Source organism: Mesoplodon densirostris, chromosome 16, assembly GCF_025265405.1.
Source record: "Mesoplodon densirostris isolate mMesDen1 chromosome 16, mMesDen1 primary haplotype, whole genome shotgun sequence".
Lineage (NCBI taxonomy): Eukaryota > Metazoa > Chordata > Mammalia > Artiodactyla > Ziphiidae > Mesoplodon > Mesoplodon densirostris.
The window spans coordinates 64,542,445-64,556,596 of NC_082676.1; the positions used below are offsets into that span (position 1 = coordinate 64,542,445).

The 14,152-nt window shown below is 47.0% G+C and overlaps 1 protein-coding gene and 1 long non-coding RNA gene across 2 annotated transcripts in view; one reads left to right on the forward strand and one right to left on the reverse strand.

Moving 5' to 3' along the window:
- LOC132476728 (uncharacterized) overlaps positions 1 to 14,152 on the reverse strand; it is a 25,346-nt gene continuing 11,194 nt past the window's right edge. The window contains exons 2-3 of the long non-coding RNA XR_009530163.1: positions 4,858 to 8,161; positions 1 to 2,086 (exon numbers count right to left, since the gene is read on the reverse strand). This is a non-coding gene — a long non-coding RNA (uncharacterized LOC132476728). The remainder of the gene's footprint in view (positions 2,087 to 4,857; positions 8,162 to 14,152) is intronic.
- Positions 2,270 to 14,152, forward strand: part of MEFV (MEFV innate immunity regulator, pyrin) — a 12,331-nt gene continuing 448 nt past the window's right edge. Inside the window, exons 1-8 of the mRNA XM_060078850.1 lie at positions 2,270 to 2,561; positions 4,423 to 5,241; positions 7,207 to 7,586; positions 8,021 to 8,116; positions 11,184 to 11,414; positions 11,830 to 11,852; positions 13,682 to 13,797; positions 13,974 to 14,006. Of these exons, the coding sequence (XP_059934833.1) occupies positions 2,285 to 2,561; positions 4,423 to 5,241; positions 7,207 to 7,586; positions 8,021 to 8,116; positions 11,184 to 11,414; positions 11,830 to 11,852; positions 13,682 to 13,797; positions 13,974 to 14,006 (1,975 nt within the window). The 5' untranslated portion in view covers positions 2,270 to 2,284. The remainder of the gene's footprint in view (positions 2,562 to 4,422; positions 5,242 to 7,206; positions 7,587 to 8,020; positions 8,117 to 11,183; positions 11,415 to 11,829; positions 11,853 to 13,681; positions 13,798 to 13,973; positions 14,007 to 14,152) is intronic.

Here is a 14,152-nt window from a genome sequence, read left to right on the forward strand (position 1 = left end):
ACACGGTGCTTGGAACGGACTTTTCAAAAACATTAATGTCTTTTTTTTTTTTTTTAATAAGAGGGCTTGACGAAGCAAGCCTCCAGGTCTGAGACCTCACCCACTGTCCCCACTTTATTTTTTATTTTTTATATTTTATTTATTTATTTATTTATTTATTTTTGGCTGCGTTGGGTCTTCGTTGCCGCACGCGCGCTTTCTCTAGTTGCAGCGAGCAGGGGGCTACTGTTCGTCGAGGTGCGCGGGCTTCCCTTGCTGCAGAGTACGGGGCTCTAGGCGCCCGGGCTTCAGTAGTTGTGGCTCTCAGGCTCTAGAGCGCAGGCTCAGTAGTTGGGGCTCACGGGCTTAGTTGCTCCGCGGCATGTGGAATTTTCCCGGGCCAGGGCTCAAACCCGTGTCCCCTGCATTGGCAGGAGGATTCTTAACCACTACGCCACCAGGGAAGCCCTCAAAAACATTAATGTCTTGAAAGAATTTTTAAAGATGAGGGGAATGTAAAAGTGTTCTAGATAAAAGGAGACTACAGAGATATGGCAACTAAAGGCAATGCAGGATCTCTGATTGGATCCTGGATTGGGACCAAATAAAAGCTATCAAAGACATTATCAGAACAATTGGGGAATTTGATTATGGAAAGCTTGTAGTATTGTAGCAACATTAAATTTCCTGAGTGTGATAATACTACTGTGATTATTTAAAATAATATCCTTGGGAATTCCCTGGCGGTCCAGTGGTTAGGACTCGGTGCTTTCACTGCAGAGGGCCCGGGTTCAATTCCTGGTCAGGAAGTTAAGATCTGACAAGCTGTGTGGGGGCAGCCAAAAATAAATAAATAAATAAAATTTAAATAAATAATAAAATAACATCCTTGTATCCTCATTCTTAGTATTTAGGATAGCTAGGGTATTTGAAGTGATATCTGATATGTTTTCAATTTATTACGAAATGCTTCAAAAAAACAAAAAAGTGTGTGCATGTGTGAAAGAGAATCACCAAACATGAAATGTAAACGGTTGCTGAACCTACGTAAAGGGTATATAAGTGTTCATTGTACTATGCTCTCAAATTTTCTGTGGATTTGATTTTTTTTTTTTTTTTGCGGTATGCGGGCCTCTCACCGTTGCGGCCCCTCCCACTGCGGAGCACAGGCTCCGGGCGCGCAGGCTCAGCGGCCATGGCTCACAGGCCCAGCCGCTCCGTGGCATGTGGGATCCTCCCAGACCGGGGCACAAACCCGCGTCCCCTGCATCGGCAGGCGGACTCCCAACCACTGCGCCACCAGGGAAGCCCTGAAATTTTTTGAACCAAAAAGTTGAGGATAAAAATCAATGTAGCAGAAAGACACAGCCGTTAATGGAGGAAGCAGTCAGCTCCCCCCATACAAACTCCATTAGCTTTGGAGCCACCGCTGGGGCCCCACACTGGGCTGCAAGCCCTAAGAACGCCTATGCCTTTTTCACCCTTGTTTCTCCAGCATCCTGGTCCAGAACATGTGGTCAGTACACATGCATGCATGACACCCTCCCTCCGGAGTCTGCTCCCAGGAAGGAACGGCAGAGTTAGCGCTGGAACAAATAAATCAGGATGGTGGTCCCAGGCGTGGCGTTTCGAGGCCTTCGTGTTGCTGGAAGAACCAGACAACTGGAACTACGTCAACAGGGGCGACCCCAGGACTTGTCTCCTGGTGGTGCCCTTCTGGCCTCACCTGCCTTCTTGAGCAGGGAGGGGCAGAGCTTGCAGGGCTGTATTTGCTGCTCCCCACCCCGTGATTGGCTCCAGAGGGTCAATAAAACCCCAAGAGTCTGGAGGAGAGCAGTTGGCCAGAGGGGCTGACCCTCATCATGGTTCTATCCAGCATGGGACCAGGGGCTCTGTTCCCACCACTCCCACCCCCGTATCCTGGGAGGGGAGAGGGAAGCATCAGACTGCCTGCCCAAAGTTCCAGAATCTGGAATCCAATCCCAGACCCTTCCTCAAAGACTCATCCACCACTGTGCAGTCCAGCCCAAGTCAGTGAGAGCTGGGGTGCTGACGACCACGTGTCTGACAAGGCATTGAGTCCTCCCAGCTGGAAAGGCCTCTGAATCTGTAAGAAAGAGAACACAAACCAACAATGACATACTCACAGCCTTAGTCTCAGTTCCCACCAAAACACAGAGCACTTCCTGTGCCTTTTCCGTTATTTCACAAGCTGCTGATTAGTCTCCCTTTGGGCTCCAGGACAGACAGCTGTTTCTCCCCTCAGAAGCCAGACAGTTGCCTCCAGCCTCTCCTGGTCAATGCCATGGCCAAGACCCATAGTGACCATCTGCTGTACTCCCTGGAAGAGCTGGTGCCCTATGACTTTGAGAAGTTCAAGTTCAAGCTGCAGAACACCAGCCTGGAGAAGGAGCACTCCCGGATTCCCCGGGGCCAACTCCAGACAGCCAAGCCAGTGAAACTGGCCACTCTGCTGGTCACCCACTATGGGGAGGAGGACGCCGTGCGGCTGACCCTGCAGGTCCTGAGGGCCATCAACCAGCACCTTCTGGCAGAGGAGCTCAACAGGGCAATCAGCCCAGGTAAGCAGCCCCACGCGCCCTCCTCTCCCACTGCGACTGCTGGCTGTTTGCAGAGTCGGGTGGAAGGTACAAGAGGGACCAGTTCGGACCAGTGCGTCCTGACTTGGGGGTTAGGAGTCCGAGGTCTGCAACAACCCCGGTGACTTCAGCCAAGCAAGTCCTTTCCCCTTCTCTGGTCTTGGAAGCTGGAGTAAAGCTAAGGCTCTGAATGGCTTTTTTTAAAAAAAACCCAGAAGCATGAGGTTCTGACTATGGGGCAAGATCAGGAAAGGCAGGAGCTGGATGCCTGTTGGTAGAGAATTCCTCACTTCATTTGTCATTAACACTTACATACAGATGAGTATCTTTGGGTGAGCAAGAAACTAACCACTCCTGTCAAGAGGGTTGATGGGTAATCTCATTGTTATCCACCTCATTTCAGTTTTGAGTTCTTCTCTAACACGTTACAAAGATATTTTAAAATTCTAAAAGGACTTTCTCCTTTTCTTTTCCTTCCTTCCTTTCCTCTTTCTCTCCTTCCTTCTCTCTCTTTTTCCTTTCTTCCTTCCTTTTATCTTATCTTTCTTTCCTTTTTTCCTTCCTTATCCTTCTTCTGCTACTTTTTTGCCGTAACTTTCTGATTTTATTACATTGTGATCAAAGACTGTGGCCTATTTGATTTCTGCTTTTAAAGACTTTTTTTGAGATTTGGGGTGGAGGGGCTAATCTGTGATCAGTTTAAAAAACTATTTTTCGATGTTTGGATTTTTCTTCTATTTCTAGACTTTAAGAATACATTAGGAATGCTTTCCATGTGCTTCTATGAGGTAGAAGAGTTTACGTAACATAAAAATTCTCTGCTCTTTGAAAGAGTGATAAAGCTAAACTGTAATCTGAGTCTGGTGTAATTTGATGAGTAGAATTTTTTTTTGCTGAGTAGAATTTTAAAATTAATTTTTTGTATTTTAAAATCTGGTTATTCATCTCTTCAGGGTTTCTTACCAGTTCTTGAGCCAGTTTTCATAACATATTTTTCCTAGAAAGCCAATAGCAAAGTGTTTTAAGCAACTTTAATTTTAATAAGGGCTTTTCAAGCCAAAAATTAAGGTACTAATTATAGGTTATTTTCATTTCTTTATTAAAGTAGTGGTTTTCAAATTGTATCCCAGGAAGACATTTCAGGGATTCTTTAGAATGTTAGCAAATACTTGAGTCAAATTTTATTAATTGTTTAACTTACAAAACTAACAAATTCATATTAAAATGAGTCATTAACCACATTTTAAAATATTGGAGGCCATCAGTGTGACAGTTCATGCTTGAACTTCTTTTTATGGAGACCTTGGAATTCAGCCCTTCCTGTCATTTCTGTTTAATTAAACATTGTTCTGAAATTTCCAGGCAAGCTGTCTTTTAAAAAAAATTACCATTTACACTTATCTGTGTTAGGATTTTCTTCACTTCATGAAACCAAAGGGGGGAGAAAACCCCAAATAAATTAATTTCTGAAGTTTTAACTGTCCTTCATAACCCCGATTTCAATTTTTTGTGCTGATCTTTATTTACTGATAAGAGTTTTGTAGATCTGTAATTCGCACACAAATGTATACCCATAAACTAGGGTTTTCACTTATATATTAAGAATTCTATGTAAGACCTTATATTGGAAACAAGTTCTCCTGCCTAAAAAGTTTGAAAAGCACTATTTCAGAAATAAGATAGCAGTTAATTAGTATGTTATTTAATGGTAATTGACTGCTGTTGTCTAGAATGTCCTGAACTTCTCTAATTTCCAAAGGGATTCTGTCTTCTCTCCCTTCCCCCAAACCTTGAACCTGAGCACTGGACATTTTCATGCCTTTTCATCTCATTGTCTTTTCAGGGTGTCAGGTAAAAGAAAGTAACACAGACAGTTCAGCAATGTCTGGTTCCTCTGGGGAGATTAAGCCCAAGAGTCTGAAGATACCAGATGGCCTGGAAGGTGACAAGCAGCGACAAAGTGGTGACGGGGCTGGCTGCCCACCATCCATCCAGCCCGAGGCTGGAAGGGGGCCCCAGAAGAAGCCTCTGGGCAAACTGAGAGATCAGAAAGGCTCTGAGGGCCTGGATGTGCACGGCAAGCCAGGGGCCAGGAACACAACGCTGTCTTCCAAGAGAAGCCCCTTTCCCAGCAAGCCACAGGGGGAGAAGGGGAGCAATGTGGGGGTCAGGCTGCGCAGGAACGCCAGCTCTGCAGGAAGGCTCCAAGGACTCTCCAGTGGGTCGTTTGCTGGGCCCCTGGGAAGGAGAGAATTTAAGATATCTGAAGCATATTTACCTTCAGGAAAGAAGCGACCCAAAAGTCTTGAATTTACCATTTCTCCAGGAGAGACAGAACCTCTCAACCCAGAAACTCTTCTGCTTCAAGAGAAAATGAGAAGTGAGAATCCAGGCTCAGCAGCCACTCTGAACACAGGGGCTACTGTGGCTGCAGAGGAAGGATCCAGGAATCCAGAACACACCATGACTCTGGAGGGGGGAGCACTCAGGAATACACTTTCCAGTGTATCATTGGCTGGAAAGAAGATCTGGGAGCATCCAGAGTCCACAGTACCTGCAGAGAAGAGTGGAACTGAGGCTCCAAAGACCTCTAAGACCTTGGAGGAGGTGGTAGGTGGTGTGCTCCATGATTCTTCAAATCCAGAAGTCCCTCCATCTTCAGGTAAGAAAGGACCTCAGAATCTAGAAGACCTGGCATCCTTAGGAATGATAACCTTTGCAGGTTTCCCCCTGCAAATTTGCTTTTATCCCCACTGTATTCATTTCACTGGATCTCTGGGTCCCCCTTGAGGTCCTCCACCCTTTGAGAATCTGATGTAGGCTCTGAATCCTGAAAAATGCATATCTGCACATTTTCATAAAATGTTGCATACATTTCAGTTAGTTAGTTCTTAGACACTCTGAAGTCCTTCTTTAGAATTCCCAAGGGCTTCATGGACCCCAGGTTGAACATCTGAGAAAGATTTGGTAGAAATATCACCTTCTCACAATACCTCATGGCAGTATGTCATGGGGCTGCGATTCTGCTATTCGCCTCTCTCTGGGCAGGGAGGGAGCTGTTGACTAAAGTCCTAGGTCTCTTTTACTAAAGAGGCAGAAATTAGGATGGTGATGGGTTGTGAATGACAGAAATGCCAAAATAACATAACTGAAACAAGATAGACGTTTGTTCCTCTTTCATGTAAATGACACACAGGTGGTCCAGGACAAATGTGGTACACCATGGTCAGGAACCCAAGCTCCTGCTGCTTTTCTGCTCTACGGAGTTTGCTCTCAAGCTCGTGGTCTCAGCTGGTGGCATCCTCATTCCAGGCAGCAGGATGGAGGGACAAAAGAGGATAGTATCACTTAGGGAAGGTTTTCGGAAATTTCTAGATGCTGCTAGTGATGCCTCCATTTACTTCCTCTTGGCCAGAATGTACAGGCACGTCATGGGTTTGGTTCCAGACCACTGCAATAAAGCAAATATTGCAGTAAAGCAAGTCACATGAATTTTCTGGCTTCCCGGTGCATATGTTTATACTATACTATCATCTAAATTAAGTGTGCAATAGCATTATGTCTAAAAAGAAAAATGTACCTACCTTAATTTAAATATACTTTATTGCAAAAAAAACCTTTATTGCTAAAAAATGTTCACCATCATCTGGCAACACAGAGTTGCCACAAACCTTCATTTTGCTAAAAATGAAGAGTCTGTGAAGGGCAATAAAGTGAAGTGCAATGAAGTGAGGTGTGTCTGGAGTCACATGACCACATCTAACTGCAAGGGAGGCTAAGAAATGTAGGGTTTTTTTGGGTGGTGGCGGGGAGCAGCCATATGGACAGCAATCAATGCTATCACAACGGAAGGAGGGGAAAACGGTCACTGGGGAGCTCGCAGTCTCACTTGAAGATGTGATATGAATTCCTGGGACCCTGCGAGAGGACGAGGCAGGAGGGGACTCATGAATTGAGTGCATTTCTATTCCTCCTGTATCTCCTGTCATTTCTGCTTTATGAAGCTGTGCTATGGTCTTGGGGCAGAGCTGGTCATAGCTGTAGGTCATCACGGTGGGCTATACCCTTCAGCCTTGTAAAGTCCCCTTCTTTACTTTCACTTCATGCTTCCTGAATCTGGATATGAGCAGTGGCCCATTCATTCCTTCATTCAACATGCACTTCCCAAATGCTCACCACATGCCAGGGATTCTGCTAGGGGCTGGGGGTCTGGCCATGAGCGAGTCACCATCCCTTGGGAGCTCTACTCAAGTTATGAGCACTCTAGGTGGTGGTTAAGTGGCAAACACCAGTCAGAATGTCTTACTGTCTTTATATCACCTGTATCAGTGTACGTGCAGGAGGAAGGCATAGAATTTGTAGCAAAAGGCCTTTCTTTAGGATAAATGCCCAAGAATTCCAATCCTCAGGACTGGTATGAGATCTAGCCCTTAGCCCTCAGTCCCAGTGGCTCCTTTGCTGCTTCGCTGGAGGGAAGTCGGGGGAGGACAAGCTAGGGAGGGGCCTCAGTCTAACCGAGAATGTACATATCCCAGGCAAGGACTCTCGCTAAGCTGTGATTTGCAGCATTCCTTGGTAACATCTTGGGTTTGTCACTCATGAGATTTTTCCACTGCTATGTCCCCAGGGAGACTGCAGGACAAGGCTGTGTGTCCTCTTTGCTGTGCCCAGGAAGGAGACCTGGTTGGTGGCAGCTGCGTGCATGTTTCCTGCAGCTGCTCCGTTGCTTCTAGGGATCCTGAGGCTTCACGCGGCCACTCATCCAGCTGCCCTCGGTGCCAGGACTTGCTCCCGGGGAAGAGCCATGGAAGCCTCGAGTGGCAGGAGGGCCTGCAGATGGCCAGCCTGAGCCCCAAATCTCTGCCACAGTGTGAGCGTCACATGAAGCAGGTCCAGCTGCTCTTCTGCGAGGACCACGGGGAACCTATCTGCCTCATCTGCGGGCTGAGTCAGGAGCACCAGGGCCACCGGGTTCGCCCCATCGAGGAGGCCGCCCTGGAATACAAAGTAGGGCTTCCTGCATTGGGGTCCTTCTCTGCTGGGCACTTGAACACATCGGGGCTTGCTTCATTTCCCCCAAAACCCTGGGAGTTGGTGCATTGGCCAGCATCTTTGGGCTGTAAATGGCAAACACAATACAAAGTAAGCCAGCAAAGAGGGATTTACTGGTTCATGTAGCTCAGAGGTCTATGGGAGTCTAGCTTTAGGTATGGCTGAATCCATGTGCTCACAAGAGGTCATTAGAAATCTTTCTCACTTCCTCTTGGCTCTGCTTCCTTTGGTGTGATGGATTCATTCTTCCTCTTTCCTGGGTACCTCTTCCTGTGCTCTTGGCTGCCTCACCCTCAGCTTTATTCCCTGAAGCAAGTTTTCCCATCTAGAGTTGGCACCAAGATGGCAGGAGCCAAGTTCAAGCTTTGACAAGTGCTCTTCTTTTCCAGGAACAAATTCAGAAGCAGCTGGAGCGTCTGAAGGAGTTGAGAAAATCTGGAGAGGAGCAGAGATCTCAGGGGTATAAGAAGACAGCAAACTCCCTGGTAAGGCTAGGGTGGTCTGTGGCCAGTCTTTGCCTGGATTCACCCCTGCAGAAGGAGGGAGGGAACCGAGAGTGAGCAGGGGTCCCTGAGGTCCTGTACTGGTTCACAGGGAAGCAGAGCCAATCACATAGTTAGAATCACCTGCTCTTGGGGGGCAGGGAATAACAGATGTCAAAGGATGAGCTTGTCCTTGGGGAGGGAAACCACCTCCAGCAAGAAGTGGCATCTCCCAGGACCCTGTCATGCTTTCTTAGACTCACCACAAAATGGCTTAGAGAAACGAATGCCAGTGGCTGTAGCTGAGGAATGGGATTGAGGAAAGGGGAGGAGAGACTTTTCAACTTTAAATACTCCTCTGTATTGTTTTTATAATTGTTGTTGTGGTCTACTGTACTTTTTTTTTTTTTACAAAAACCATGTTGATTTTTAAAATTCAAATGCTTAAAGTAGACATTTTCTTTAAAACTGTGGTTTTAAAGAAATGCCACAGATCTCAATAAGTACAACTTAGTGGCCTTCCTGTTAAGCTGTTGTCCAGACTCGGATGCGTTAAGTTGCTCCTGTTTTCCCTGCATGTGAAGGAGCCTACCCCCAGAGCCTTGATTTATCTGGTGCATTTCTGTTGGTTGGATCCTGTCTCCCACTCTGAGTTCCAAACTTCTTCAGGGACCTGCCACACTGCAGTGGGAAACAGGCAAAGATAACAAAGGGCAGAATAGGAGGAGGGTGGCATTGGTCCAGGTGTCTGACTTTTGGGAAACTCTGAGTTGTAGTAAAATGAAAACCCTTTCCTATAATCCCAGGTGGCTTGGAACTTGTGGATGGAGCAGAGGTCAGGGGTGCCTCCCCAAGGAGGGTGAGGCAGCAGCCTGGGCTGCTCAGGGAAACCCAGGGAGACAAGAGGGTTCAGCCTTCCCTTAAGATACAGTGACACGGGCTCTGTGGAAAGGAGATGCTGTTTTCAGGCCTTTGCCTTCTCCTCCTCTTTTCAATAATTAAAAGAAATTTTTTAAATCATAGGGAAAGGGTTGGGAAAGCTCTTCTTTACAGCAGAAACCCAGATAAAACAAGTATAGAAGAATAACTGAATTAGAAATTTTCCACTATACAACTGACACCGACAGGGATCAGCAACAGATACTAAAATTTTTAGAGAAAATCGTTAGAGAACAGGATATTTACACACTCTCAAAGTACCACTCCCCAAATTACTTAGGAATTATAAAGGAAATAATATATATTTACAGTAGCGATATCTGGTAGACACTTCCTTAACCAAGCATCAATCCTAGTATGACTATAATGGTGATGGCAAACTGGACAGTCTTTGCCTCCCAGTGGGGTATGCTAGAAAGAACATGGCATTAGGTCTATGGTATTCTTGCTCCAAATGTTTCTCCTGAATTTAATCATGAGAAAAATTACAGAATTTTAGAATATAGGCCATTGAATGAGACAACTGACCTGACCTCTTAAAAAAAAGTCCACGTTACTGCCATCAACAACAAGAAGTGTTCCAGACTCCATGTTTAGGAACATCACATTGGAAACTTGAAACTGGCCACGGTGGGAATATCAACACCACAGAAATGGCAAATGCCACAGCCCAGTCTTGGTTGATTGTTTTGTTGATTGTCTAGACTTAGAAAGTGTTGGAGAAAGTGTGACTTGTGCAGACCAGATGCACAGGTGCCTGTCTGCGGTGCTGCATTCTAAAGACTGAGAGAACACTCTTCCGCACCCGAAACCCAGGACATGATTCAGCAGGGTTGCTGATGTCACAGAGGAAGGAGTGAGCTTCCACACACATCGAGTTTATAGTCTTACTCCTTAATTACAAGAAAATACCAAGCAACATCAGAACCACTCTCGTGTGTCGACTAAGGGACTACAGCGGGCGGGGGAACAGGATCCAGGCAAACATCCATGAAGCAGCCTGTGAGGCCCTGGGCTCTCTGGAATTTTCACCAGAGTTCTGTCCACTAGTATTTTTTGTTAATTGTGTGTATCAGTTTAGCTAATAAATGAATGTGCCCATATTAAAAACAGCAACAACAAAAGGTGAAGAAACTTTTTTGGTTCAAAAGAACTAAAGACTTAATCCTGTCCTTCTGAGCCAAAAATGAGATTTCTTCTGTCCAGTCCTAGTAGATCTGAAGGGCCCTCTCCCTCCTTGGAGGAAGGAAAGATGCCATAGAGCCACTTCACATGTCCACAGAAGCTTTTTAGTGATGATGAGAAAGAGGATGGCAGAAGAGGTCATGGTTGGCCAGTGTGCAAGAATACTGGAAGTCAAGTTCACTTGCGTTCAAATAGATGGAGTGACTGACCCCTTTCAGGGCAGTCTGAGACTGTCGGGGAGTGGAGAGAACTCTCCCTCCTGGAGACTTTGTGGTCCTGACCTTGTCTGTTTATGACTCCAGACATATGCAATCCTCATGCTGCCTTTCAAGGAAGGAAGAATGTGACACCAGTTATCTTAGTGTTCTGGGGCTGCCCTAACAAAGTACCATAAACTGGGTGGCTTAAACCACAGAAATGTATGCCTCCCACAGTTCTGGACACAAGGTGTTGGCAGAGCTGCTTCCTTCTGAGGGCCGTGAGGGAAGGCTGCTCCAAGCCCTCTCTCCTTAGCTTTTAGGTGTCCCCTTCCCCTTGTGTCTCTTTACATGGCATTCTCCATGTGTGTGTATGTGTGTCCAAATTTCCCCACTCCAGTGGCCCACCTCACTCCAGCACGACCTCATCTTAACTAATTGCATCCTCAATGACCCTATTTCCAAATAAGATCATATTCTCAGGTACTGGGGTTAGGACTTGTAACACATACATTTTGGAGGGGACACAATTCAATGCATTTTACCAGGTTTTAGGGCATTTTCCAAAAGCCAACCTGTTCTGGAAGGTTCCAGCCCATTTTGCCTCCTACCCTGGAATTCAGGCCTGCAAGAGGCTGAGGAAGCCTGCTCTTACCCACCTCCAGGAGGTGGGCTTCTGCGGGTTCCCTGGGCACACACGTCTACCTCACCGCATAGGCCCCTACACCTCCCCGACTTCTGTTCCCCAGAAACAAGCTGAAACCCAGAAGCAGAGAATCCAGTACCAGTTGGAGCAGTTATGCCAGTTTTTAGAGCAGCAAGAGCAGCTCTTTGTGGCCTGTCTTGAGGAGCTGGGCCAGACCATTGGCCAAGTCAGGGAGACATATGGCACCCGGGTGACAAGGGACATCGCCCTTCTCGACAAGCTGATTGGGGAGCTGGAGGCCAAGCAGTGCCAGCCAGAATGGGAGCTTATGAAGGTAAGTGTGGCTGGGCCTGGCCTTCCCCCATCCACTGTGCGCAGTAGGGTGACATGGGCTCCCAGCACTGCCATCAGCTCTGCCCAAGCCAGTGGGTGAGGCCCTTAGGGTCGCGGGTGGGACTTGGTCTTGGTGACCCACAGTGCCCAGGCCCCTTCAATGAATTCTCAGGAGCCCAGGATGGCCCAGTATCTAGGGCATCCTGTGACATCTCCCAGAAGAGATCAGCAGAGTTTGGGTACAGTTATGTGCAGGCCCCAGCTGGGGTGCCACCTCAGCAGATTAGAATTAGAACTGGGGAGAGGTGCCCCATTTTTGCTGACACTGTGGGGCTGGGAGCCCAGGAGGAGAGGCCAGGAGTCAGCACAGCCCCTATGAGACTGGTAATAGAGAACTTCCCTCTTTTCTCTCCTAGGACATCGGAGTCACCCTGCACAGGTACCAAGAGGTCCCCTGATGATCCCTTGGGTGTCCTGCAGGAAGCATTTGGGGAGGCAGACCTAGGAGGGAGATGATCCCAACCCGGGGCCTGTCGCTCCTCCCTGGGTCTTCCCATCTCCTGCAGCTTCCGAAGGTGAAGGCCTTTCTGGACTTGTGTAGCAAGAATGGGAGCACAATCAGGAGGGGGAGCATGGGGTCAAAGACTGGACCAGGGCTTCCCTGGTGGCGCAGTGGTTGAGAGTCCGCCTGCTGATGCAGGGGACATGGGTTCGTGCCCCGGTCCGGGAAGATCCCACATGCCGCGAAGCGGCTAGGCCCGAGAGCCGTGGCCGCGGAGCCTGTGCTCCGCAAAGGGAGAGGCCACAGCGGTGAGAAGCCCGCGTACCGCAAAAAAAAAAAAAAAAAAAAAAAAAGACTGGACCAAATGAACATGGCCTGTTGTGTGGTGGTGGCTTCATAAGAAACCCCACCTAACAGACTGTGTCCCATGCAATTCGCCTTATGAAAACTCTTCCTGCAGGAGTGCTTGTGGCCACAGCTAGGGAAGCACTTTACAGGAGTGGATCTGCTAAGCCCAGCAGGCAGGGGAAGGGAGGGAAGAGTAGGGGAGGGGAGGGGAAGAGGCTGGACCTTCCAATCGCCTGGGGGAGCTTTACAAAATCCTGACATCCAGGTCCCGGCAGACAAATTAAACCTGAATCTTCAGGAGTACAACCCAGGCATCAATTTTTTAAAGTTTTTTTTTGGTGGTAAAATATACATAACAAAATTTACCGTTTAAAAATGTACAGTTCAGTGGCTTTAAGTACATTCGCATTGTTGTGCAACCATCACCATGATCCATCCCCAGAATTTTCTCATCTTCCCAAATGGAAACTCCATACCATTAAACAACTCCCCAATCTCCCCTCCCCCAACCCTTGGCAACCACCATTCTACTCTCTGTCTATATGAATCTGACTACTCTAACTACATCATATAAGTGGAATCATACAATATTTGTGTTTTTGTGTCTGACCTACCTCACTTAGCATTATGTCTTCAAGGTTCATTCATGTTGTAGAATGTGCCAGAATTCCATTCCTTTTTAAGGCTGAATAATATTCTATCATGTGTATATACATTTTATTTATCTATTCATCCATCAGTGGATACTAGGTTGCTTCTACCTTTTGGCTACTGTGAATGATGCTGCTATGAATATCGGCATATCTATATTTGTTTGAGTCCTGCTTTCACTTCTTTTGGGTATATCCCCAGAAGTGGAATTGCTGTATCATACAGTAATTCTATGTTTAGGTTTTTGAGGAAATAGAGTACTATCTCCCATGGTGTCTGCACCACTTTATGTTCCCACCAGCAATGCTCAAGGGTTCCAATTTCTCCATATCCTTGCTAACACTTGTTACTTTTCATTTTTTTTAAATAGTAGCCATCCTAATGGCTGTGAAGTGGTATCTCGTATTTATTTTTCTCACTTAATATCATTTTTACTTCAATAGAAAGAAAAAGACTCAGGGAAGTGTAATTAATTTGACATAGGTAATTCTGGGCTGAGCATTTCAACATCAGTACCATTTTATGGCCATTATCAAAACTCACTGTGATTTTGATACCAGTGGTCTTTAAAACTCCCCCAGGTGATGCCAATCCATGGCCAGAGTTGAGGACCAGTGTTTAGAACTTGAAGCCCAGGGAGAACTTTCTTTGCGAAGCCAAGGCTGGACTGGTGTGCCCTGTGGAGGCTGCACCTTCCTTCCAGCTCATGAGGCCCTGGGATACCCCCATGCTCCAGTCCTCTTTGGCCAACAATCTTTTGTCTCTAGGGCCAAGAAGGTGACTGTCCCTGAGCTGTGGGCCACCCCTCCAGAGGTGAAAGAAAAGATCCACCTGCTCTACCAGAAATCAGAGTTTGTGGAGAAGCGCATGAGGCACTTCTTGGGTAGGTGGGCTTGTGGGAAGATGGGGGGCGCCTGCTCACCTCCTCCCTGAGAGCCACGTAGCCTGGAGCCCCCTGGTGTCCCTTCTCCATCCCCCACGGCCTTTCTGACTCTGCCTTCATCCCCTCCCAGATCTGTCCCTATCCGGGAACCTAACTCAAACTCCTTCTCCTTTTAGAAACCCTGCGTTCAGAAATGGAAACGTTCAACGGTGAGTCCGGTGGTGGTAGTATGTGTTGGCCAGGGATTACTGCAATTTTCCCTTGTGTTGTTGATTTCTGGGAATAATTTAGAAAAGAGAAAACACCTGTAACAAAGGTGGGAGCAAAGTCATGACAAGTCCTCTCAGGTTCTGTG